Source organism: Balaenoptera borealis (genome assembly GCF_965194805.1).
Source record: "Balaenoptera borealis genome assembly, chromosome: 3".
In the NCBI taxonomy this organism is placed as follows: Eukaryota; Metazoa; Chordata; class Mammalia; order Artiodactyla; family Balaenopteridae; genus Balaenoptera; species Balaenoptera borealis.
The window spans coordinates 113,578,867-113,605,941 of NC_138866.1; the positions used below are offsets into that span (position 1 = coordinate 113,578,867).

General features: G+C 40.4%; 2 protein-coding genes across 8 annotated transcripts in view; one reads left to right on the forward strand and one right to left on the reverse strand.

The window, feature by feature from the left end:
• The window catches only part of HACD3 (3-hydroxyacyl-CoA dehydratase 3), a 32,293-nt gene extending 20,026 nt beyond the window's left edge, over positions 1 to 12,267 (forward strand). Inside the window, exons 7-11 of the mRNA XM_082383453.1 lie at positions 3,128 to 3,255; positions 4,958 to 5,070; positions 6,276 to 6,382; positions 6,946 to 7,077; positions 10,576 to 12,267. Of these exons, the coding sequence (XP_082239579.1) occupies positions 3,128 to 3,255; positions 4,958 to 5,070; positions 6,276 to 6,382; positions 6,946 to 7,077; positions 10,576 to 10,652 (557 nt within the window). The 3' untranslated portion in view covers positions 10,653 to 12,267. The remainder of the gene's footprint in view (positions 1 to 3,127; positions 3,256 to 4,957; positions 5,071 to 6,275; positions 6,383 to 6,945; positions 7,078 to 10,575) is intronic.
• A 770-nt stretch (positions 12,268 to 13,037) lies between these two features.
• Positions 13,038 to 27,075, reverse strand: part of INTS14 (integrator complex subunit 14) — a 34,257-nt gene continuing 20,219 nt past the window's right edge. For 6 of the 7 annotated variants that reach the window (XM_082383357.1, XM_082383358.1, XM_082383362.1 and 3 more), the window contains 3 exons: positions 17,934 to 18,052; positions 15,683 to 15,748; positions 13,038 to 13,886 (listed from right to left, as the gene is read on the reverse strand). In XM_082383357.1, coding sequence (XP_082239483.1) covers positions 13,635 to 13,886; positions 15,683 to 15,748; positions 17,934 to 18,052 — 437 coding nt within the window. In that variant the 3' untranslated portion in view covers positions 13,038 to 13,634. Of the gene's footprint in view, positions 13,887 to 15,682; positions 15,749 to 17,933; positions 18,053 to 18,090; positions 19,221 to 27,075 lie in introns of those variants that run through there. The other variant, XM_082383361.1, reaches the window with a different exon arrangement.

The window sequence follows — 27,075 nt, forward strand, 5'->3', positions numbered from 1 at the left end:
TACCTTGGAATTCTGCAAAGCACAGTAGCAGGCTAGTGAACAACTTCCCAAATGCCTAGTATCTTATAGTCATGTGTAACCAGAGGTCTACAGATGAGTTATTTAAAGAAACGAAGTCTCAGACAGTTGTTCTCAGATCTGTAGCTCTTACTAGTATGAATTTATCACAAGTCCCATGGAATGACTAGGTACATTCAAATTCATAAATAATTTATTTAACCTAACATAGTTGGATCGATTCTGAATGTTCAAGCCTGCTAGCTGTTAGGTGATCCACTCCAAAAGCTGCTAAGTCATCTGGGTCATGTGTTTAAGCTGCCTGGATTTGTAATTTCTATTTTGGCTCTGAGCCCCTTCCTAAACCACCTACTGGAATGGAGCTGCTGGTGTAATTCTTCTCTTATCTGTCCTCAAAGGTATAATAAGGACCTGGGCCTGGTACCCAGGGTCATAGTTTGCCCTTTGCAATTATCTTTTTGAATAAAGGATGTTGGTGAATGGCAAATTCTACACATGTACTTGTTTTTATCACGTAAACATGTATGTGCTAAACTTCTCATGCTAAGGAAATAGCAAACTCTTAGGTTTATGTAGAAACTCTTGTCTCTCTATTAATACTTTTTTATTAAATTAAAAAAATTTTCTAATTATTAAAATGTGTTAATTACTTAAAGACTTAAATAAAACAAAAGCTCTACCATAATCCCATCTATCAGAGCAACAGATTCTTGACACCTTGTTGTATATCTTTCTAAACCCATATAACTTTCTTAGGAACAGTTCCTAAAGTGGAATTACGAGATTAAAGGGCAGATTATTTTTATTTTTATTTTATCTTATTTTATTTATTTATTTTAAATGAATTTTTATTGGAGTATAGTTGCTTTACAATGTGTTAGGGGCAGATTGTTTTTAAGGATTCTGATTTATACTGCCCAGAAAGAGTATACTATTTTATACTACCACTATTTAAATCTATATCCATTAACATATGAGTGCCTTTTAGAACTTTTAAAAAGTTTTTTCAAATCATAAAAGTAATTGGGCTGATTTAAGTACATTTGGAAAATGGGAGAAAACCAGAGAGGAGGTGCGGTGGGATGGAAGGGGAGGTGAATAAGCCATTGTCCATCACTGTTAATATTTCCATATGTTTCCTTTTAGTCTTTTTTTTCTCCTGCAGTTAAAAATTATAGTCATACTGTGTGTACAATTTTGCATCTTGTTTTTAAAACAGTATTATAAGCGTGTTAATGTTATTAATATTCTTTATAACAGTCATTTTAGAAATCAGATTTCTATTCCTGAATTGAAACAAGGATGAATTTCCCATAAAATCAGAGGCAAAGCAGCAAGATCTTATTTTTATTTACCATATGCCGAATCTTAAGTCACAACTTTCTAGTTCAAAGTAATGGAGAACCTCATTTTTCAAAGATAATTTGTCCAAGAAATTAATAAGTGAATCCCCTGAAAAAGGATACCAGAATTTCATTGTAAATGGCAACAGAAACATTTGATTGGGATTTTGTCTTGACAAGGGACATTTAAAATTATGAATACATTTTTTATCTTATATATAGAAAAATTTAAATTGTAATTTTGTGTTACTTCTTCAAAGAAAAGAATTGGTCAAATTTTGAACTTACTCATTGGTGGAATTTTTCCGGCAAAATTATGCAATAACACTATATACCATTCTTCATTTTTTTGCATTTGACTTTGTAGCAGGATTGTAAAGTGGATCATTTTCGCGAAAATATTAGAGAGTTTTTTTAGTTTTTGCAAGGGGCTTGTTTTATTCATTTGATATTTAAACTGTATTCTTTTGAGGTGCCTGCAGTGTCATCTTTGTTGGTAAGGTGCCTAACTCTGCCATTTCTTAGAGGCACTACTTTAATAGGCAGAGAGGCAAGAATCCTACAACCTTCTACAATGTGCAGGACAAAGAACTGTCTTGCCCAAAATGTCAGTGGTGCCCTGGTTGAGAAACACTGCAAAGAGGAATGTAGGAATGCAGGATGTCAAGTGAGGATCAGTATGAAAAGTGAAGGATATTAAATTATGGACCACTCCAAATTGATACCACATTTGTTGTCCTCACATAAGGAATAACTGTCATTTAAATTGTTATGTAATATTCCATGAAATAGATATACTATGGTTTACTCAAACTTTCCATACTCTTAGGTTTATACCATTTCTGTTTTTTTTTTTTTTTTAAGTCAGTTTTGGTTTTGTGTCTTTTAATTTTATTTATTTATTAATTTATGGCTGTGTTGGGTCTCCGTTTCTGTGCGAGGGCTTTCTCTAGCTGTGGCAAGCGGGGGCCACTCTTCATCGCGGTGCGCGGGCCTCTCACTATCGCGGCCTCTCTTGTTGCGGAGCACAGGCTCCAGACGCACAGGCTCAGTAGTTGTGGCTCACGGGCCCAGTGGCTCCACGGCATGTGGGATCTTCCCAGACCAGGGCTCGAACCCGTGCCCCTTGCATTGGCAGGCAGACCCTCAACCACTGCGCCACCAGGGAAGCCTCGTTTCTGTTTTAATGCACTTAGAAATCTGTAATATTTCAGAGAAAAATCTTGTTGCTAAACTTTTGTTCTTTTTTCATTTTAGATTTTTAAGTTAGGATAGGTTCTCAATAAGAATTAATAGGATTAAATATATAAATACAATTAAGGTTTTTGAAAATTTTATTCTGTACTTTTATACTTCTGCATTTATTTGATTGTACAATTTTTGAGATTTTAAAAGGCTAGGTTGCAGTTGATATATGTGATATAGTTTTAGCTTTAAATTAAATGAGATAATGGATCTGAAAAGAATTATCGTTGTGCTTGATACATAGATTTTTCAGCATATAATAACTGAGTGAAGTCTAGGTATGTGTCTCTTCTTGCCTTTTAAAACTGAGAAGGGCATACAGGGTTTATGTGTTAACTTTCTGGTAAACAGTAGAATTTACTCTTCAGGCCCATGGAGGGGTGAATAGTGAACTTGAATCTGACTGGATGTTTATCATACTTTTCCTAAAATTCCTTTCGTGTAAAGAGTTATCTAGTTTGCAAAATACTTCTGTTGGAATTTGCTGGTTGATTTACCCTTAATGTGTATTTGTCCCATAGAGTCCTTCTATGACACGTTCCACACCGTGGCTGACATGATGTATTTCTGCCAGATGCTGGCAGTTGTGGAAGCTATCAATGCAGCAATTGGAGTCACTAAGTCATCAGTGATACCTTCTCTTTTCCAGGTATTGAACAGTTGAGCTCGAGGGTGGGGAATGAAAGGTTTCAATGTTTATTTAGTAGGTATCCACACTTTGCTGGGAAGTCTCAGTTAGTAAAAATACCTATTTGCACAGGAATAGCATTGTTTTATCTGAACAAGTTGGAAAATGTGAAACCTGAGGGATATTTTTAAAAATAGACTTTTGCCATTTCAGGTCTATTTTATTGTTTATAATATCTTCGTGATATCACAAAGTTATAAAAAGAGCTTTAAAACTAGGGAAGCTTGATTCTCAGGCAGGAGTGGAAAACCCTAACCTCTTCTTAGATAGGGGTGTGCCTGGTCTCCTACCACCTCAGGTCAATGAAGGTGGTGTAATACCTGGGAACTCTCTTCACTTTGGACTTTCTTCCATGTATGAAGGTGGCTCTTCTGACTCATGTGGGGAGTTTCCCCCCCACCCCCAGTACATCTAGGTTGTTTCCTAATATTTGGAAGATTGCTATTAGGAATGGGACATCAAAGTCTTTCAGCCTCCTTGCCTTGTTCCCTAACTATGCAGTTACACATTATTAGATACCACCAACCCAGACTCGGGGAATCAGGTGACTGTTGGCTAGTCGCTTCTGGATGCTGTTTTTATAGTTCAACCCTTTTCTGGCATATCAGCTCTGGCATTCTGATAGTATCAGTTGCATGGTAAAGGATGTTAATACAGTAGCCTTGTTATTTCTTGGTTTTCCGTCCTTGGAAAGAGGTTGTTTTGTTTAGTTCAAAAAAATAAAAGTGGATAGTGAGTGACCCACTAATATGGAATAATACTTTTTTATGTCAAAGACTAGTACAAATAAGCATCAGGGTAGAATTTCTAGGGCAAGATAGGTTCGGTGTCATCACATCACATGCCTCCAGGGCATGCCATTCGTGTAGAATACAATGTGAGTGAAGCCTTTTGGAGTTGGGCAATACCACATGTGCCAACATGGATGAATCTTGGGACTGTCACATTGAGTAAGAAGCAAGTCAGAGTATAATACATAGAGTATGATTTCAGAAAGTTTAAAATCAAGCAGAATGAAACAATATACTGTTGAGGAATACATACATAAGTAGTAAAACTATAAAGACAAGCAGTGGAATGGTTAACGCAAGATAGTAGTTACTGGGACTTCCCTGGTGGTCCAGTGGTTAAGAATCTGCCTTCCAATACAGGGGACGAAGTTTCGATCCCTGGTCGGGCAACTAAGCCCGCGCGCCACAACTAGAGAGAAGCCTGCATGCCTCAACGAAAGATCCCGCATGCTGCACCTAAGACCCAAAGCAGCCAAAAATAAATAAATATTAAAAAAAAAAAAAAAAAAAAGATAGTAGTTACTTACTATGGGGAGGGAGGGAGTGTGCCACACTGGTAACGTTCTGTTTCTTAACTTATGTTAGGCAGACACAGATACTCACTTGGCAGTATTCTTTAAACTGCGTTTGAACGTGTGTAATACACACACACACACACACACACACACACACACACACACACACACACACACACACACACACACGTCTGTCCACAAATACTGGCTTGGGCACTTTAACTTGTTCTAAGTTTTCTCAGTCTTTTTCTATTTACCTTGAATTTAGTGGGGTTACGTTTCAGATAATACATTTATATGTTGTTTTTTAAAAATATATTTTAAAACTTCTTTCTCTCTTTTGGGTCCTTTTAATAGCTTCTTGGAAGAAACTTCATTTTGTTTATCGTCTTTGGCACCATGGAAGAAATGCAAAACAAAGCTGTGGTTTTCTTTGTGTTTTATACATGGAGCACAGCTGAAATTTTGAGGTGGGTAGAAATGCCAGGATGGTGTTTGAGTGCTTCTCCCACTCTGGAGCACCTCTCTTCTTGAGGGAGTTGCTGTCTTATCCAGAGTCTCATTTGATTTGAGATTAAGGCTCTGTGTGTGGAGAGTTCTACCTGCATCTGTGTGCTCTGTAAAGGTGAGGCAGTTTTTTTTTTTTAAACAGTCAATGGATCATCATACCAGCCTGGGCACTGGAGAGCAGAGGGAGAGAGCCAGAGAAATGAAAGGATCTTACCCTTCAGGATCTTGCTGTCTTGTTAGAAAGAGAGGACTCATTCACATGGAAAAATTCTTGAAAGGGCTGAAGAAACATGGGGCTGAAGGAGCATCCCAGGTTGGATGGAAGCAGTAAAGACTAGCCTTCGAGAAGGGATGATAGAAATGAATCTTTTACTACAAGATTACTGAAGTTTGAATTGACCTCTTATCTGATTCTTGCATTCTCAGTTGTCAATAGGAGAAATATCTTAAAAAAAATAAAAAGATCCAATTAGAGTAGATGTGTTCTTCTTTACCAGACCATACCTATTCCATACTTCTTCGCTTTTCAGTCAAGTGGAGGGTTGGTTTTGCAAATTGACTCCTCAGCTCTAGGTTTGGTGGTATTTTGGTAAAATTGACAGTTAAGAGGGAGAAAAGACATCAGCAGTCCTAGACTGTGTTTAAATGGAGTCTGTATCCCATGGCACCCAGTATACCCTCTAATCTACTTAACACAAAGGTGAAAGAGATTATAGGTACTTAATATTAACTTTTACTGTTTGGGGGGAAGCAACTTTCTTTTTTTATGTTATCTCTTTTTAAATAGAGTATTCCTGATCATAGATTAGAGGTCTTTTGTATACTTTAATTTTCATAATGTTCATTTATGCAGAGATAAAGTGTCTGTCAAAGTATCTGTCATCTTTACCTACTTGGAATGTAGATCAACTAGGAATAAAGCCAAAATGCTTCTGAGCACCTGTTCTATATACTGAACCTTTTCATAGAGGGTTTCTTTGAGACCTAAACTTAGTCTGCCATTATTGAGAATTCATATCCTTTGAAGATTGGAGGAGGAGCATGATGGGAGTTTATAATTCTGCTAAGAAGAAGCCATGTGTGGCTAATTGTGAAACTATTGTTGAATGATGTTCTAGGGTTGCATTCAGTGGCTTTTAACATGTTAATTCCTTATTTTCAATAGGTACCCCTTCTACATGCTTTCCTGCATTGACATGGATTGGAAGGTGCTCACATGGCTTCGTTACACTATGTGGATTCCCCTATATCCTCTGGGATGTTTGGCAGAAGGTACTTTCAGGAACTCTAGGTTTTATACCTTAGCTCCAAGGGTGGCCAGATCTTTCTTCCTCCCTCTGCCAGCCTTAGTCTGAAATATGGGTGTTGAACTTTTCAAGAATTTCTTTCTAGTGGCTTCCTGCCACAATACTCCTGGTATCCAGACTGTTCCAAGGAAGTAGCTCATTTTGTTAAGGTTTGGAAGCTGGGTGGTCATGCACTGCATGCTTCCTATTTATATGGTACTTTTAATTTTCCAAAGCAAGTTCTTATTGATGACTTCATTTTATTACGACAAACACCTAGTGAGTGAGTCAGGGATTTTTCTCTTCATTTTATGGAATAGGAAGCCCAGTGCTATCAGGTGACTGTTCCTCATTTATCCTTGTTGTCAGCTTGGAGGCTTATTTCCTAGGAAAGCTAGGGGGAAAAAAAAAGAGGCATGAGCCCATTGTACAAAGAGGAGGAAGAAGCATTTTCAACAAACCCAGAAACTTTGAGGGGTTAGAAGGTTCTATCAGTAGATGTGACTGTATTTCATTTGCTTCTAAAACATTCTTGTTTCTGCTTTTCAGCCGTCTCAGTGATCCAGTCCATTCCAATATTTAATGAAACAGGAAGATTCAGCTTCACATTGCCATATCCAGTGAAAATCAAAGTTAGATTTTCCTTTTTTCTTCAGATTTATCTTATAATATTATTTTTAGGTAAGTATTGGCTCTGTAATAGACCTTTTTTCTGTTACTTCTTAGAAGGTAGAGTTAAATGATTCAGAGTTTTAAAAATCCTTATTAGTATTCTTACTTTCAAAAGAGTAGAAATAAGTTAGAGAACGATTACTTTGCAAAACAGACCCATTAGGAGAATATGCTATGTGTGGAAGTATTTCTTCCCACATCTCCAGTGATTGAGTTATCTTCTTGAAATGCTCTAGGTCATTGGGACTTCACCATATTTCATGTTTAAAACAATTTAAGCAGCTCTTTTAAAACTGAATAAAAAATGAATAAAAAGCTCATTTTACTTCTACTAATTTCAGTAGCAGATCCCTTATCCAGAGGAATTATTACAGAGGTGGTGATACAGCTGGCAGCAAGGAGGGAAGGCAGTAAAGGCCTCTGAGCAGCCAAGAGACGTCAGAAGGCTTCTACCTAACAATAGGAAAGCCCCCCACTCCTCATATAAAGCGTTGCTTATTTATTAGTTTACTTTTATATAAAACCATAAAGTTTTGCCTTAACTCATAAAAACTAAGCACTAAAAGAAGGGAAAGAGAAGTAAACCTAAATTATTGCAAATATGAGAGATTTAAAAGCCTTCCTAATTATGAGGGTTGTTTACTTTAGATGAAGTTCTAACACATTTTAATATACTTACATATATTTCTCCCTGTTGTATTTCACAAGTCTTGAGGTGGCCTTAAAGTATGGCTGTATGGTCTCCTGGCAACAGAAGGATGTGACAGCAGATAGTATACTGGTTATCTTTTTCTGCGTAACAAATTACCCCAAAACTTAGCAGCCTAAGACAGAAAACATTTATTATCTCGCATGTATTCTGAGAGTCAGGAAGTAGGCTAGCTGGGTGGCCCTGGCTCAGGGACGCCCATGAGGTTTCGTCAAGCTGTCAGCTCAGCTGGGGCTACAGTTTCTGCACACTTGGCTGGGGCTGGAGGATCTGCTGCAAGCTCGCTTATGTAGCTGTGGACAGGAGGCTTCAGTTTCCTGCCATAGTACTTCTCCACGCGGATGCTCATGACATGGCTTCTCCCCAGAGCAAGTGATCTGGAAGAAAGCAGAAGCCACACGGCCTTTCTTTTTTTGCCGTTAAAAAATTTATTTATTATTGAAATATATTTGACATAAAACATTGTATAACTTTAAGGTATAACATGTTGATTTGATACATTTATCAATTGTAATAAGATTGCCATTATAGTGATAATTAGCACTTCTATCATGTCCACACTGCTTTTTATAACCTAAACTCAGAAGTGACATACTATCACTTTTTTTAAAGAAGAATTTATTATTTATTTATTTATTTGTTGGCTGTGTTGGATCTTCGTTGCTGCGCGCGGGCTTTCTCTAGTTGTGGCGAGCGGGGGCTACTCTTTGTTGTGGTGTGCGGGCTTCTCATTGCGGTGGCTTCTCTTGTTGCGGAGCATGGGCTCTAGGCGTGCGGACTTCAGTAGTTGTGGCTTCCGGGCTCTAGAATGCAGGCTCAGTAGTTGTGGCGCACGGGGGCTTAGTTGCTCCGCAGCATGTGGGATCTTCCCGGACCAGGGCTCGAACCCACGTCCCCTGCAATGGCAGGTGGATTCTTAACCACTGTGCCACCAGGGAAGCCCCGACATAGTATCACTTTTGCTGTATTCTCTTTCTTACACAGATCAACCTTGTATAATGTGGGAGGGGACTACACAAGGGTATGAAATACCAGGAGGTAGGGATTATTGGGGACCAGCTTGGAGGCTGGCTTCCCCAGACTGAGAGGGAGACCACAAAAAGTAAACCCAAGAAGTTGGAAAGCCCAGTTATCTTGGTTATTTATTTATTTATTTATCCGCACCGCGCGGCTTGTGGGATCTTAGTTCCCCAATCAGGGATTGAACCCGGGCCCTTGGCAGTGAAAGCCTGGAGTCCTAACCACTGGACCACCAGGGAATTCCCGATCTTGGTCATTTAGAAGTGGGGGAGAAGAGACCTACACCCTTTAGGAGCCCCTCGGAATCAGCACATGGCCGAAGTGCAGTTAAATAATATACATTATGGGGGCAGGTCATCTGCCAAAGGTTAAATTTTATTCCATTTGTTCTTCTTTTCCATTTCAGAAAGATTTCAAACCAAAAATGTTAAAACGTTTGGCGCTTTAAGGGAGTAAGCTTCAATTTGGAAAATGTACTCATAGAAGAGCTCTTTACCTCTATTACTGGATAAATCTAGTACTACTGTAATTAGGCTCCATGAGGTGGGCCTACTGAAAGTGTTAAAAAGGAATAAGTGTTGGAAAGACCCTTAAAATATTTTACTAAAAAAGCTATAAGGGTAGACGTATTTTATTTATGTATTTTTAAAATTATTTACTTATTTATTTGGCTGCACCGGGTCTTAGTTGCAGCATGCAGGATCTTTGTTGCCGCATGCGGGATCTTTAGTTGCGGCATGATTTTAGTTGTGGCATGCAGGATCTAGTTCCCTGACCAGGGATCGAACCTGGGCCCCCTGCATTGGGAGCGCAGAGTTGTAACCACTAGACCACCAGAGAAGTCCCAGGTAGATGTATTTTAATGTGCACTAACTCTAGTGGCTTTTCCTTGTGTTGTTTAAGCTATTGCATATTCTAACTTACAAGGTTCTGTATTCATATTTAGTTTGCCTACAATGAATATGTAGTTCTTATTCTTCAGAATGAAATAAATCCTAAATCTACGTAATTTAGAAGCAGTATAACAACCAGTTATATTTGTGTATGGATCAAACATACGTTCTCTCACAATGTCTGTAAAATAAGTGTTTTAAACCCTGTTGTACGGTGAGAAAACTGAGGTGAGACTAAGCTGCAGAACTACTCAGTGATCACGTAGGATTGAAATTTTCTTCTGGCTCTTAAATCCTGTGTTTTTCTAGTTCACTGAATTGTGTGCTTCCTAGAAAAGCGTCTCATACCTTTTAGGCTATTGCTTAATACATATTATTGCATAGCCTTGAATTAAAAATTAGGTTCTCTCTGTTTCAGATTTGTGTGTTTTATGTAAATCCTACCTTAAAAGAAAGGAAAAAAAAGAATACTGAACTCTAATTAATGAAATTTTTAGGGGTGAAGTGTACTGATGTCTGCAGCTTACATTGAAATACATAAAGAATGAGATGGGAATGGGTATGTGATAAAGTAAATGTAAAAAAAAGTTAAAGTTTAAATCTAGGTGGTATTCACTGTACAATGGTTTAATCTTCTGTATATTTGAAATTTTTCATAGTAAAATATGGGAGAAAATTAAATTGTAGAACCCACTGGGGAAAAATTGAATTGTCTCTAGTGCATTATTAATATTTGTTCTAAGTTGTACTTCCTGAGCAGCTGCAGTAAGCACAGGGCTGTGGGATATGAAAAACAGACAACTAGGGACTGTCCTGCCCCAAGAGCTTCTGCTTATAAACAGAGACAAAGATTCTCATTTCTAATTGGCCTCTTTTCTTTTTCAGGATTATACATAAATTTCCGTCATCTTTATAAACAGCGCAGGCGGCGCTTTGGACAAAAAAAGAAAAAGATCCACTAAAAAGAGAGATCTAGATGACTTCTTGCCAGTTTGAGCCTAATCTATAATTCTTACAGTTTTACCTTCTTGTACTGATGTAAAAGTTTTTTTAAAGTTAAATGATTAAATTCTCAGTGAGGCTATCTTCCTTTTTCCCCAGTAACATTCCTGAATTTACTGTATTATCTTAGTGTAGTACTTGCATGACATGGATTCCTGATACCTGATGACAGGTTCATTCCTGTGTATTCCGTTAATGACAGCAAAAGACTCAGCCCTACCCCCACCCACTCCATGTCCAGTCAGTCTGTTCCACACAGGCCAGAGATACTTCTTCAGTGCCCTGATGCTACCAGCTACTGGCCATTCTTATAGCTGGGATTTGTTCTTTTCAGCTATTGCTTGTGAAAAAAAAAAAGCAAGACTATGTTGCTGTATAGGAGGCTGTGAAAGTGACTCAGACAAGGACCTAATATATTCTGTACCCAAGGGGCTACTTGTTAAGTGGGTTGGCATTGATTTTCTGGAAATCGAGTTTTACTCAGTCATTGATAAAACATTTCTGAGTCTGAGTAGGCCTGGAGGACACATATTACCTCTGAATCTTTTGGTCTCTCTAACAACATCTTAACCTGCGTGGGCACTGGAGAGGCACAGGGTGATTTGAGAGAAACCAGTCAGAACCTTGGAACACCAAGATCACTTATTTCATTCCTAGCTAAATCAGAACTATTTTCAACACGAAAGAAAGATGAAACATTAGTTAGAAAACAATGAGATTATAAGAGTTCCAAACGCAAATGTTGCTACAGGGATCAAAAGGGTCAAACTGGCCATGCAGCCTGTGGCAAACTGGAAACATCAGAGTAGGCCAAGTAAAAATACCTATGAAACTGTCTTAGGCTGTGCACAGACCTAAAAAACTCAGTGTTCCTTCCCCTGCATTGACTTAGTCCATTTACTTGTGTCAGAGTGAGTTGGTGGAACTGTTTGAATAGGCCTCAGAAACACCTGCTTTTTATTTTGCTGTTGTTTCACCTGTCTGCAGTAGGACAGTGAAAACAGAGTGAGAACTTTGGCTGGAGAACCACCAGCTGAGCCTTTAACAATTCCTGGCAGGAAATCCACCAGCAGAGGAACTGAAAAAAATCTAGACACTATGATTTGGCCATTGTCTAAAACATCAGTTTTCCCTAATACATTCCAAGTAAACCAAGTAATGTTTGTATATAAGAATTTAAGGTATGATGGCTCTTTCTGTTCTGCCATTCCCATTGTTCTTGGGGGAAAGGGGACTCAGTGGGTTATGCTGTTTCTCTGAGCCCAAGATGGAAACTTGGTTTGACCTAAGTAAAAACATCTGATTAGCATAGGCTGGTTGATATTTTTACAAGTTCATTGCACCGAAGGATATTTTGCATGTCTGCAACTTCTGTCAACATTTGTTTGTATTAATTTCTGGTGTTCTTTCAACTGACTTTCTATGTGTAATTGGGCAGATCAGCTCTACAGCAGATTATGCTGTATCTTTGTGGCAGAATCTTGTATTCTTAGTGATTGTTATAAACCCCTTTATTGCTGTCTGAGAAAGCTAAAGATTGTGTATTTCTATTAAACATTTACAATTAAAATCTTAGTAACTTGTGTTTAAAGATCATTTATTCTAATGGTTTCCAAATTGTTAGTGATAAATACCTTTGTTTAGACAAAATATTATATAGGCATACCTCGCTTTATTGCACTTCACAGATACTTGCATTTTTTAGAAATTGAAGATCTGTGGCAACCCTGTGTTGTCAGATGATGGATAGCATTTTTTAGCAGTAAATATTTTTTAATCAAGGTATATACATTTTATTTTAGACAGAATGCTATCGCACACTTAATAGACTACAGTATAGTGTAAACATAAAACATTTTTATATACTGGGAAACCAAGAAATTCGTGTGACTCACTTTAGTGAAATATTTGCTTCACTGCGGTGGCCTGGAGGCAAACGTGCAAAACCTCTGAGGTATGCCTATATAGCAATTCAGCATGTTAAATAAAACATGGTTGCTTGGGTTGAAGCAGCCATTCCTTAGGAGGTTTACAGAACAATCTGAAAAGCACTGATGATGTAAATAAAGCCTGGAGAAGTTAGATGACTTGCCCAGGGTCATGAAGCTAGCTCATGAACTGGAACCATAACTGACTACAGTGATGTCAGAATCTACCTGGATGGAACCTGGCTTAGGCAGTGAAGCAGTGAGGCCTAACCAGTGTCACAAACAAGGAAGTCAGTGTGGAACCCAAGGAACCATCAAGATTGATGAATCTATGCTACTTAGGAAGTTAAACTTATACTTAGGTTATAGGACAGAGCAAAAGGCAAAGAAAGACCCATTAATTTCCCAGTGAAACCATTTTATAGAAAATCAAATATTTTATTTTCATTAAAAAAAATTTGAAGAAACAAGAATCATTTTATACATTTATGGTTGCTGTTTAAAAGTTTGTATCTCAAGATATACCAAAAGCACCTAAGGGTTACCACCGACATTTTGCCCAAGTTCTAAGGAAATTCTGAAACTTAGTGATGTTGAGCTTGTACTTAGCAAGTCTCCTTTCCCAACCATAGGTACCTGAAAATGTCCCTGTGGCTGGGAGAGGAGAATAGTGAAGGGCATTTCAGGAACAGAGAACCCAGGTTGTTAGGGTGCCCGAGGAAGGTGGAGAGGGCTCTACGCTTGTCAGTCCTTCAGGCTTCTCAGGAGACGTGCCCATTTTGGGAGCAACAGCTGTCTTTTGGTTTTAAAGACTCTGAGCTCCAGAAAGCTAAGGTCAAAGCCCGAGCAGCTGCCCACCCTGCAGAACCCTTCTCAGAGTAGCAGAGTCAAACCTGCAAGTGGTGCTTCTGAGGCAGCCTTGAGAAGGTCTTTGGGTAGCTGTTGCAGAGGTGAACAGACCAGAAACGTTTTTACCCTAAATTATTTTCACTTGAAAAAAGAATGAAGTCAGCTTCACATTCTTTCAGCGCTGCTCCCAGAGAAGTCTGTCTGCAAAGGTGTGATGTTGTGGTCATACCCGGCGTACTCAGAGGTGCCAGTACTGGCCAGCTTGAGCTGCTGGGCGGCGTGAGTCAGCTGGAACGCAGCATCGGGGTGAGCTGTGTCAGGCAGCAGCGTGCACTCCCTTTCTAGCATGTCAGCCACCCCTTTGAGCAGGTCCAGGAAACCAAAGGCCAAGGCAGCCTTTCGTAAACGGTTCAGCTCCTAAAACAATAAAAGACACCAATATGTTCCTGAAGTGCGTTCTCCTCATCACATACTTTCTAAGTGCTCAGCTTAGTATAAGTTCTCCTTGATCCCCAATCTTAAATGAGCATTTTTATATGAGAACAAATGCTTGTACAGAGATGCCAATAACGAGAGGGTGATGACATGACTGGGAAGTGGTTCCTCTGCAGGTGATCAGAAAGCTACGGAAGACACAGGTGACTGAAACTCAGGTCATCCTCACCACAGTTCATGAGCACTTAGGCCAAACGTGGTGAGGTACTCTGTAGATTCTACATAGAAATGACATCCTCCTGATCTGAGGTATCTCATTTAGCATTATAGCCTCTAGGTCTCTCCATGTTCCTGCATGAGCACTTAGGCCAAACATGGTGAGGTGCTTTGCATACATCATTTCATGTACTCATAACTCTATGGAGGATACTTTTCCTCCATTACTCAGGTACGGAAAAGGCTTGCCCCAAACCTCAGAGGGCTCTTAACCCTCTGGTGCCTCTCTGGCTGGAGCCTTAGACTGAATGACGATGAACATGTTTGGAGGAGCCACTGGAGGAGTCAGTAGGTCTGACCCCAAAGATTACCACAAAAGTTTGAGTAGTGGATGGAAGCACAGAAATATGAAATGCCCCATCTATCACTTAGCAGTGTGATCTGGGCAAGCTGTGTAGCCTTCTCTGGATGTCAGTGGCCTCATTTACAAAATGAGGATAACCTCTTCCACGCCCACTGGAGGAGCTGACACAGCCATCTGGTAGAGGCCCTTTCCTGTAGGTTATATAAAATCAGAAAAGAGAAACGGACTTTCTGACCACCTCTCTACTATCATCTGTTTACAACTGAAAAGTTCAGAAGGCCGAAGTACAAGTGTGCCACCCTGAATAGACAGCTCTGCAGGGAGACAGGGCCTACAGCCAAGGAGTGGTCATCAAGGGCCTAGGGCTTCAGTTAGTGGGGGACATGGCGGGCTGGGCAGCTCTCTGGTTGAACTCTGCTTGATTTCACCAGCTCGCTACATAATTAGGTTTGAAGACATAAAGGTAATAAGATAACACCCAGACAAAGCACATATGTTCTCTGGAAGAGAGGCTACCCTGGAGCTGGCTGTGTGTACCGTACTTTAACATTTGCAAGCTAGGACACAATTGCCAATACAGCATACCTCACACTGCCACTTAATTTAATTTCAGCCAAACACCAGAAGGACAGGGGAGAAGCAAGGAGTGGCCTTAAATGCCCCTCAACTCCACCCCATCCCTTGTAACTTCATTCCACCAATGGTTCTGCATTAGCTAGGTATGATTCTGGAGGGCCATCCTTTTGCAATTCATAAATGTGCAATTTTAGAAGTCATTCCTGGAAGCAGATCATCTGGTACAATAAGAATGTTCTGAGCAATCACCATCCCTGGAAGTCACATACCCTGGTTGCCTGGAGTTAGACTGGATACCCATACGGGAGCAGTGAGGAGGTTTAAGGGCTATGACCCACAGGTCCTTTCAGCTCCTTCCCTCAGCCATTCACAACAGCACCAACACAGAAAAGACCCGCTGCACAGAACCAGGCCATTTAAACACTTCTGATTCCTGGATTTTAGGGCAGCAACAGACTTATCACTTCTACTGACTTTACTGATGAAAAAACTAAGGCACAAACAATCCATACATTTCTAATCCCTGTCCATGTTCAACGTTACCCCACACTACTGTGAACTGTTTATTTCTGGCACACATCCCGGGGCCCACCCTCATTCCCTATAATTCTGATAGTCTTACCTTATAGAATGTCTGTGTTTTTTCAGGTAGTTTCCTTGCATTTCTTAAAATCTTCTGTACATCTGTCTATCGAGGGTAAAAAGAATTTAACATTAGAATTCTGTGGTAAAAAGGTAAAGAATACAAAAAGACGGCTTTATATTAAAAAAATGAAAATGAGAAAAGAGTTACAACGTCAAGATGAGGATCTCTTCTGAGTTAATGTCATCGTTCAACATTAGTAAAGCATCTCCCTCCTTCAAAAGGCTTGATGATGATAAATCCCTTGATGATAATAATGAACTTGTCACAAAACACCCCCAGTAAACCCATACATCTATGGCCGCTGCTTTTTGACAAGGGTACCAAGACCATCCAATGGGGGAAAGAACAGTCTCTTTAACAAATGGTGCTTGGATAACTGGATAGCCACCCGCAAAAAAATGAAGTTGGACTCTTACTTCATACCATATACAAAAAATGGACTCAAAATGGATCAGAGGCCTAAATGTAAGAGCTAAAATTATAAAACTCTTTTCATGACAATAGTAGAGCAACAAAAGAAAAAATAAATTTGGCAAATGTTCATAGCAGCATTATTCATAATAGCCAAAAGGTGGAAATAATTCAAAAGTTCACCAACTGAATGAATGGATAAACAAAACGTGGTTTATTTATGCAATGGACTATTACTCAGCCATCAAAAGGAAAGAAGTACTGATACATGCTACAACATGAATGAACACTGAAAACATTATGCTGACTGAAAGAAGTCAAACACAAAAGTCCACATATAATATGATGCAGTTTACATGAAATATCCAGAACAGGCAAATCCTTATAGACAGAAAGCAGATTAGCGGCTGACAAGAGCTGGGGGAAGAGTGACTTGTTTAGTGGGCATAGGATTTCCTTTTGCGGTGATGAAAATGTTTTGGAACTAGATAGTGGTGATGGTTGTGTAACACTGTGATTGTACTAAATGCCACTGAATTGTAACTTTAAAATGTTTGAAATGGTAAATCTCGTTATGTGCACCTCACCATAATGAAACAATACACCCAGATCAAAACAAAATTTTAAAAATAATTTTAGAAAAATTCAGCTCTCTTTCTGACAGGGAAGTGTTGGGGTCAGTGATGGCAAGAAAGAGGGAGAACTTGAATTTCCAACAAAGGGAAGAGGCCCCTTAGCCATGGCAGGATGTGTCCAGTCTCCCTGAAAAGGGGGCTAGAAGAGACTATGCCATCAACAGAAGCTAATTCTGTGGTCAGGTGTCCTGACTGCCTCTTCTCATTTGGCTTAGGTTGGACTCGTTGGAAGAACAAAGGAAAAAAAAAAAAAGGCACTCAAATGATAAAAAAGGCTCAAAAAGTGATTTTTAAAAATAGGTATAACACTGCTATATTTAAAATGGAAAACCAACGAGGACCTACTGTAAAGCACAGGGAACTCTGCTCAATGTTATGTGGCAGCCTGGAAGGGAGGGGAGTTTGGGGGAGAACAGATACATGTATATGTACGGCTGAGTCCCTTTGCTGTGCACCTGAAACCAGCACAACACAACATTGTTAATCAGCTATACTGCAATATAAAATAAAGAGTTAAAAAAAAATAGGTATAAATGACTAATGGGACGAGAAAGTCACTGCGTATCTTGACTAAAAGCAGCACACATTGATAACAAGATAATCTTAGCCTCCCATGAAAGTGTTTCTGTGGCATTACAGGGTAATGTTTTGGCTTACCCCGTGGGGATGGAAGAAATAACCACATGAAGATTTTCACATCTTTCTCAAAATTATTATTAAAGGTAACACCCATAATGTTATTCAATGACTCACCATGTCAAAACTTTTACATTAAAATTTAATGCCAGAAAAATGTGTCTCTCTAGAAGAACTGACATGCTTCCTTTTATCAGACAAGAAGAACCATATAACCCACATGTTTTTTTTTTTTTGACCTTGGTAGCAGGAAGCTCAGAGCCAAATTGCTCAAATACAATTATCATTTTGCCTTGGCTTCCTGAAACAATTGTCTCTCCTCTTCCTCTAGGTTTCATATTGCTCTAAATTTTGTAAAAAATGATTCTGCTATATACGTGTTTTACTGTAGGCCACCTCAAATCCTTTTTGGAAATAATGACAAACATTAGAAGTAAATGAATTACTAAGTATCGAAGGAAAAGAAAATCAAATCAAATGTCCGCCTGCCTGCCAGAATCCCTCTTCCTGTCCCAAGTGAAGAGCAACGTGAATGGTAATGTTACCTGCAGGCCACTGGGTTTGATCCACACCGTCACATTCTGGGCATAACTGCGTTTGTTTTTGGGCTGCAGGGGGAATGGGCTCTTATTATCATCCTCACCATAAGGGTTTTCTTTAGCATCTTAAAAGAAAAAGACATTCTTGAAATGACATCTGGAAAAACACAATCAATTACATTTCCAATTAGGCTAGAAGCTCTTTGAATCATTCAATCTCCTATATCCTGTTACTTCCCTAATTAAGAAAATCCATTAACTTCAGTCAGGTTGGGGAACCTGTTCTCAATAGTGACATCCGACACTAAACAATCAACTGAGACACATACAAGTGAAAAACAGCTTAATGTTTTTAAAGAAACAAGCTTCACTTATCTGCTTTATAAATTAAGGTCAGAGAGGATAAAAGCTTCACTTATCTGCTTTATAAATTAAGGTCAGAGAGGATAAAATTGTTGTACATACAACAATACTAAAGTATATATAAAAATATATGTATATATACATACTACAATTCTATATAGTCTAGCCCAGCACTCTCCAACAGAACTTTCTGTGATGAGGAATGGTAGCCATAGCCCATGTGACCACTGAACCCTTGACACATGGCTAGTGTAACAGAGGAACTGAATTTTATTTAATTAAATTTAAAGAGCCTCATGTGGTGAGTGGCTACTGGATTAGATCTACAGCATAGGTCTAGGCATTGAGAAAATTTAAAAGTAAAATTACGTATAGCCAAATTATGGAAAAGAGCAAGGGAAAGGACTTCCCTAGTGGTCCAATGGTTAAGAATCCGCCTGCCAATGCAGGGAACACGGGTTCGAGCCCTGGTCTGGGAAGACCCCACATGCTGCGGGGCAACTAAGCCTGTGTGCTACAACTACTGAGCCTGCGCTCTAGAGCCCATGAGCCACAACTACTGAGCCTGCATGCCACAACTACTGAAGCCCATGCACCTAGAGCCTGTGCTCTGCAACAAGAGAAGCCACCACAATGAGAAGTCCGCACCTCAACGAAGAGTAGCCCCTGCTCGCGCGCAGGGACTACTATATATAAAATAGTTTCTTACAAAATAAGACCAAACAAACGAAAAATGAAAACCAACTTAAAAAAACCAACAACAATAACAAAAAGTCAAGCAGGACAGAGATGGGCTTAAGGCCCAGGGTTGGCCTCTGGTGCTGCCCTGAGTCTGTGGGCGGGTGCGAGCCGGGGCGGTCGACGTGCTCAGTCGCCCTTCTGCTTGGGGGCCTGCACAGCCATGAAAGCCCGCGCGCAGCAATGAAGACCCTGCACAGCCAACAAAAAAAAAAGAGCAAGGGAAGAAATACCTTTTTGGTGAAACATACCTCATCTTATGGCTTACTAGTTTATTGCTTCCAAGGATTTAAAGCCATGTTGGTTTTATAGTCATGTAGATAAACAAGGGTTTTTGTTTTTCTACCTATTTCCTAAGTCACTGAAACTTTGCCACAAACTTACAAAGCATACTTGTATCTACTGGCTCATTTTATCCTTATTATCATCTTTTGGGGTAGACAAAGCAGGAATCAACAAATCTGGGGAGCTTAAATCCCTTGCTCAAATGCTCATGTTGAAAACTGGAATTAGCCCAGCTTCTCTAACTGACCCAGAAGCTCTCTAACCCCAATCTGGTCATTAATTTAGATGCCTTATACTGGCCCCATACTATCTCTGTCAATCCCCTCTCCTCCTACCCGCTCCAAAAAGTAGTGGCTGGGGCTTCCCTGGTGGCGCAGTGGTTGGGAGTCTGCCTGCCAATGCAGGGGACACGGGTTCGAGCCCTGGTCTGGGAAGATCCCACATGCCGCGGGGCAACCTAGGCCCGTGAGCCACAGTTACTGAGCCTGCGCATCTGCAGCCTGTGCTCCGCAACGAGAGGCCGCGACAGTGAGAGGCCCGCGCACTGCGATGAAGAGTGGCCCCCGCTCGCCGCAACTAGAGAAAGCCCTCGCACAGAAACGAAGACCCAACACAGCCAAAAATAAATAAATAAATTAATTAATTAAAAAAAAAAAAAAAAAAAAAGTAGTGGCTCAGCTTTCCAGACATTTCCACAAATACTTGTCAATACATAAACCTTTCTAGTCAGGCCAAGATCCCAACAGTCGTTTCCCATGCCACATGCTTATTTCCAACTTCCCTGCCACTGTTTCCGTTATCCCCCTGTCTGGAATGCTCTCCTTTCCTCATTTATTTATTCCCTCCCTCACATACTCATTCATCATCTATAGTAAGACCTCACTATGCAGCAAGCACTGTGCTAGGAAGCGTGGCTAGAGAAGGTATTGTTCGGGTCTCAAGGAACTTACAGAATTTATTAAATGTAATTTATTAAATTACAACTACGTGCAAAATACTTTACATATACAACTTCTCTCCTTACAGCAACCCTAGAGGGTAGATATTATTAGTCTCATTAAAGATGAAGAAACTGAGGCTCAGATTTCACAGGGACTCAGCTGGGCCTGGTTTAGAAGACAACACTTCCCCTACTCAACACTGCTGTTCCTCACCTTCCCAAAGTTACTTAAATTCTAGGTCCAGATCCTATCCTACTTTCTCCATGGAGTTGTCCCAAATTTTTCTGGTAGACAGTGATTTCTCTAGTCCCTTTTATCCTACAGCAGTCAGTGTCAGTACCAAACATTTCAACATCTAACTGTAGCCTATCTTGTACTGTCTCTAATTGTTTGGAGCTTATATGTGGTAACTGGCTTAGCAGACATTTATGAAAAAAGAACAAGAGATCTTAGAAATAATAAATATGATAGCAGAAATTTAAAAAAAATCAGTTGCAAGATAAAGTTGAAGATATTTTACAGAACGTAGAAAAATTTAAAAAATGAAAAAAATGGGTAGGAGACGATAAGAAAATTACACACACACACAAATCATAAACATATGTTCTAGAGAGGGAGAACAGAGAATACAAACAGGGGAGAAATCAAAGACATATTCGTGTTTCCAGGAAGGAAGAACATGAATTCCCAGATGGAAGGGCCCACTGAGTCCCCAGCACAATGAATGAAGAGACCAAAAACTAGGTACATGATTCTGAAAATCTAGAACGCTAGGGACACTAAAAGAGCCTCAAGGTGTGCAGAGGAAACAGAGATCAGGGTCAAAGCCCCAGCAGTCAGCATGGCACTAGACTCTCAGTAGCAACACTGGAAGCCAGAAGAGACAACAGAGTGATGCTTCGAAACTCTAAAGGAAAATGATTCCCAACCTAGAACTCAATATTCAACCACACTATCAGTCAAGTGTAAGGGATGAAATACAGACATTTCCACATATGCAAGATTTCAAATGTTCACTTCCCATGTACCCTTTTCTCAGGAGGATGCATGAAACAGGAGAGCCACGGAAGAGCTATGAAGGGAAGACGCGGGATGACAACTATGCAACCAGCCTAGAGAACCACCAGTCCATTCATGAAACAAGAGGGAGGGAGATGACTCCAAGCAAAAAAAAGAAAGAAACTGACAAAAAAATACGTAAAGGATGTATTTTACTTAGGGAGGAATTAGCGATAGGTAGAAAGAAAACAGCAAAGAGAAACAAGAAAAAAGAAAAGAAAAGAGAAGTAGACGAAGGCTGAGAGCCTAGAGTGAGGGCTGCGCTCATCTGCTGCTGGCTCCTCTACAGCCAGGCTGCCCAGCTCTTTCCTGCACCCTCTGAGGAACATCAGTGCCTTTCCAAGAGAGCTTTCCTTTTAATTGAAGTTAGAATACATCTATCTTACCTGCTAGAAAAAAGAAATGTCTAATTAAAAAAAAAAAGTAATATCTGGAGTAGGCCACAAAGAGCTGCAAAACAAAGGAAATGTGATGTGGTACACCACACAGCTTAGTAGTAAATAAAACTGGCTTCGCTTAGCAAGGACGGACTACTGATTTAACCAAAAAGAATGCTATAACCACACTGCAAGGATTGAGGAAGGGAAAAATGTGCTTCTTGGGTGGATGGGTGGGGAGGGATGGTAGCGGTAAGAGAGCTAACTAGTTTTCCTTAAAAAGTCAAAAAATGACCTTTAAAAGAAAAAAAAAAGTCAAGAAATAGCTGTATACTTATATTATTTAGAAATGTAAGTAAACATCAAATGAAACAATTAAAATTTGAAAATGGTTGTCTCTAGGAACAGAATTAGGAGAAGGGATTAGTATAAACAGTACTATTTTGCAAGCTTTCCTTTGATTAAAAAACATAATTAAAACAGCAAGGTTTCCATGGTAGCACAGTGGTTGGGAGTCCGCCTGCCAATGCAGGGAACACGGTTTGGAGCCCTGGTCTGGGAAGATCCCATATGTGGTGTACCAACTAAGCCCGTGCGCCACAACTACTGAGCCTGCATTCTAGAGCCCACGAGCTGCAACTACTGAGCCCGTGTACCACAACTACTGAAGCCCACGTGCCTAGAGCTCATGCTCCGCAACAAGAGAAGCCACTACAATGAGAAGCCCACGCACTGCAATGAAGAGTAGCCCTGCTCGCCACAACTAGAGAAAGCCCACGCGCAGCAATGAAGACCCAACGCAGCCATAAATAAATAAATAAATAAACAAACAAACAAACAAAACAAAACAGCAGGATCTACCATTAAAAAGTGCCTACTCTGTGTCAGGTAGCCAATACACATTCCCTCAGTAAATTCTCCCAACAACCCTCTAAGATAGGTTTTATTATCACTTATTACTTGTTACCATAATGACAATCCCAATTTCCTAGGACAGTTGGGAGAATTAAATGAGATGATACATTTCATTTTGTCTAGCACAGTGCCTGGCACAAAGTTAAATTCAAGAGATGTTAGCTCTTATTATCCTCATGGAAAAGAAGAGCAGACAGCGGGAGGAAAAAACAACATGAATACAGGGCTGAGTAAAGAGCAGTTCCACTTGACTTAAGAATACGCGTTAACCAGCCAAGCATTGCTAGGTTGGCAGCCAGATCAGAAAGGAATGTGAATGTTACTACCTTAGATTATGGACAGGCAGCTGTGGTGAAAACTCTCACAGTAGTCTACGTTAGGGGTGAGCAAGCTTTTTTTTTTTTTTTTAATTTTTATTTATTTATTTATTTATTTATTTATTTATTTATTTATTTATTTATTTATTTATTTATTTATTTACTTATGGCTGTGTTGGGTCTTCATTTCTGTGCGAGGGCTTTCTCTAGTTGCAGCAAGTGGGGGCCACTCTTCATCGCGGTGTGCAGGCCTCATTATCGCGGCCTCTCTTGTTGCGGAGCACAGGCTCCAGACGTGCAGGATCAGTAATTGTGGCTCACGGGCCTAGTTGCTCCGTGGCATGTGGGATCTTCCCAGACCAGGGCTCGAACCCGTGTCCCCTGCATTGGCAGGCAGATTCTCAACCACTGCGCCACCAGGGAAACCCTGAGCAAGCTTTTTTTGCAAAGGATCAGACAGCAATATTTTAGGCTTTGTGGGTTATACGGTCTCTGTTGTAACTACTCAATTCTGCCATTGAAGCAGGAAAGCAGCCATAGATCATATATAAGTGCATGAGTGTGACTGTGTAATAAAACTGCACAATAAAACTATATTTACAAAACAAGCGGTGGGCTAGTTTGACCTGCAGGCCCTAGTTAGCTGACCTCTGATCTAAGTGAAAGGTAAAGAAAGCCAGAACAAGGCAAGAGCCGTGAGAATGAAAAGGCAGAATGAATGTAGGAATGCTGTAGAGAGAACAGGTAAAGGAGGTGAAGAATCTCTCTTTCAACAGACACACACACACCCCCAGGTTCTCCTCCAATTACTGTCCTAATTCTGTCCTCTTGTGGTCAAACCTGGCATTTCCATTTCCTCATCTCTAATTCATTCCTCAACCTGTCTCCTGGCTAATCATCTGCTGAAACTACTCTTACAAAGCCACCAAGAAATCTCCTATCTGTTAAGATCAAATGACTTGTTTTAAAAAATGTGATTTAAAAAAAAATTTATTTATTTTTGGCTGCATTGGGTCTTTGTTGCTGCGCGCAGGCTTTCTCTAGTTGCGGCGAGCCGGGGCTACTCTTCATTGCGGTGCGTGGGCTTCTCACTGCGGTGGCTTCTCCTGTTGCAGAGCACAGGCTCTAGGTGTGTGGGCTTAGTTGCTCCACAGCATGTGGGATCTTCCTGGACCAGGGCTCGAACCCGTGCCCCCTGAATTGGCAGGCGGATTCTTAACCACTGCACCACCAGGGAAGTCCCAAGATCAAATGACTCGTGATTCATAGTGTCTTCTTCTTTCCTCTTGGTTTCTATTCCTTTCTACAACTCTTTAATCATTTAAAACACTCATTCTACAGTCTCTTTCAGATTAAGTTCTCAAGGTGCTATTCCTCCTACTGGTCTTTCTTAAAAGAAGAGAAAATCCTCACATGATTTTAAAACTTTTTTTCAAATCATGAACTCATTTCCAGTGGGGATTGTTTTTTCTGCAGCACTCTTTTTGCCCTGGGTTGCAGAGGAATTCCTACACAGCCATTTATATTAGCTTCTGGAGGATGCACCATGGATTTCATTGCTTCAGGACCAGTTTTTGCACTGTTTGGTTTGGGAATGGGTCATGTCGATCCACATGGTGCAGGACTTGGGCTTCAACTTCTCATAGGAGACTTTTATGTTTCTTTATATGTAGAAAAGTAGGTAGAAACAATGGGTAGAATTTTTCTTATCATCCTCTCACTGAGAGGGTAGACCTTCCATACTCCCAGCTTTACTCAGAGATTTCAGCTCTTTGTCTTATCTCCTGTTCCTGCGTGAACTTTAAAAGCCCAGCCCCTGGATCCTAGCTCAAGAGTTGGCAAACTATGGCTGGCTGCCTGTTTTTGAATTAAGAATGTTTTTTTATATTTTTAAAAGGTTTATGTATTGTGCTACAATGGCAGTGTAGTGGTTATGACAAAACCCATAATGGCCTGTAAAACCTAAAATATTTATTATATGGCCCTTTACTGAAAAAGTTTGCTGACCCTTGGCCTAGCTTCTAGGGCCTATATTCCATCAAAATCTTCTTTAGGCTTCAATGGCAAAAGACGTCCTTCAGACCTTAACTAACATGTATGCACATGTGTATAAGACATTGTAGGCCGTGTCTCATATGTGCTCATGAGACACTGTACTTCTTTCTTGAATCCCTTTATTCTCTTGGCGTCTGTGACATCCCTTTCTTCTACATTTTCTCTTTCATCTGCCTCTTCTCATCTTCCTTTACTGGTGCCAATTCCACTGCCGCTAGTAGTTGGTCCTTTTTAGGAGTCTGGTCCTTGGCTCTCTTTTTTCCTTAATGTATATACTTTCCTGAGGCTACGGCTTCTTAAAGTGTGGTTATTGACCTGGACTGTAATCACTTGGGTAGTATTAAAACTGCAGGGACTTCGCTGGTGGTGCAGTGGTTAAGAATCTGCCTTCCAATGCAGGGGACACGGGTTCGAGCCCTGGTCTGGGAAGATCCTACATGCCACAGAGCAACTAAGCCCGTGCACCACAACTACCGAGCCTGTGCTCTAGAGCCCGGATGCCACAACTACTGAAGCCTGCGTGCCTAGAGCCCGTGCTCTGCAACAAGAGAAGCCACCGCAATGAGAAGCCCGCGCATCTCAACAAAGAGTAGCCCCCGCTTGCCACAACTAGAGAAAGCCCGCGCGCAGCAACGAAGACCCAGCGCAGCCATAAATAAATTAATTTATTAATTAATTTATAAAAAAGAGAAAAAAACCCTGCAAGTTCCTGGCTTGAATCCAAACCAAATGAGTCAGAATCTCTGTAGGTAGGGCCCAGGAAACAGAATTTCTTTTTTTAATATTTATTTATTTTTAAATAAATATTTATTTATTTTTTTATTTTAAATTAATTATTTTAAATTATTTATTTTAAATTAATATTTTATTTTATTTATTTTTGGTTGCATCGGGTCTTAGTTGCGGCACGTGGGATCTTCATTGAAGCATGCAGGCTCCCTTGTTGCGGCGCGCAGGCTTCTCTCTAGTTGTGGTGTGCGGGTTTTCTCTTCTCTAGTTATGGCGCACAGGCTCCAGGGTGCGAGGGCTCTGGAGTTCGCGGCACGCAGGCTCTCTAGTTGAGGTGCGTGAGCTCAGTAGTTGTGGTGTGAGGGCCCAGGTGCTCCGTGGCATGTGGGATCCTAGTTCCCTGACCAGGGATCAAACCTACGTCCCCTGCATTGTAAGGCAGATTCTTTACCACTGGACCACCAGGGAAGTCCCAGGAAACAGAATTTTTTTTTTTTTTTTTTTTTAAAGATTTATTTATTGATTGATTGATTGCTATGTTGGGTCTTCGTTTCTGTGCTAGGGCTTTCTCTAGTTGCGGCAAGCGGGGGCCACTCTTCATCGCGGCGCGCGGGCCTCTCACTATCGTGGCCTCTCTTGTTGCGGAGCATAGGCTCCAGACGCGCAGGCTCAGTAGTTGTGGCTCACGGGCCCAGCTGCTCCGCGGCATGTGGGATCTTCCCAGACCAGGGCTCGAACCCGTGTCCCCTGCATTGGCAGGCAGACTCTCAACCACTGCGCCACCAGGGAAGCCCAGAATTTTTAAACAAGTTCTCCAGTTTCACTTTTGTATACCAAAACTCAAATTTGTGAACTATTGCCCTAAGCAATCTCTCTCATTATCATCATTTTAACTATCAGCAATATGCTTAAAACTAAAAATTATATTTTCAACTCTGCCCTCTCTCCTGAACTCCAGATTCTCACAGGAATTGTTTATAGGCACCTCCACCTAAATCTCAAAGGCATAAACTTAACATGCACAAAAGATGTTCTTCCCAAATCTACTCTTCCTCCTCTGTTCTGTTTCAATTAATAGTACCACCTTTCACCCTATAGCTCTGGTCAGAAACCTGGGATCATTCTCAACTCTTCTCTTTCCTCTATTCTCATATGTAAATACTGTTGTTTCTACCTCCTAAGTACCTTTTGCATGGATCCCATCGTCTCTACCCCCAGCCACTGCCCCTGTTCTGCCTCTCATCTTCACAACTCCAGGACTGTCACAGTAGACTTCTAACTATAAGATGCCCTTACCTTTTCAAATCCACACTCCACAGAGTTCTTTTTCTAAATGCAAAATTTATGATCTTTCACTTGGATTTCAGCC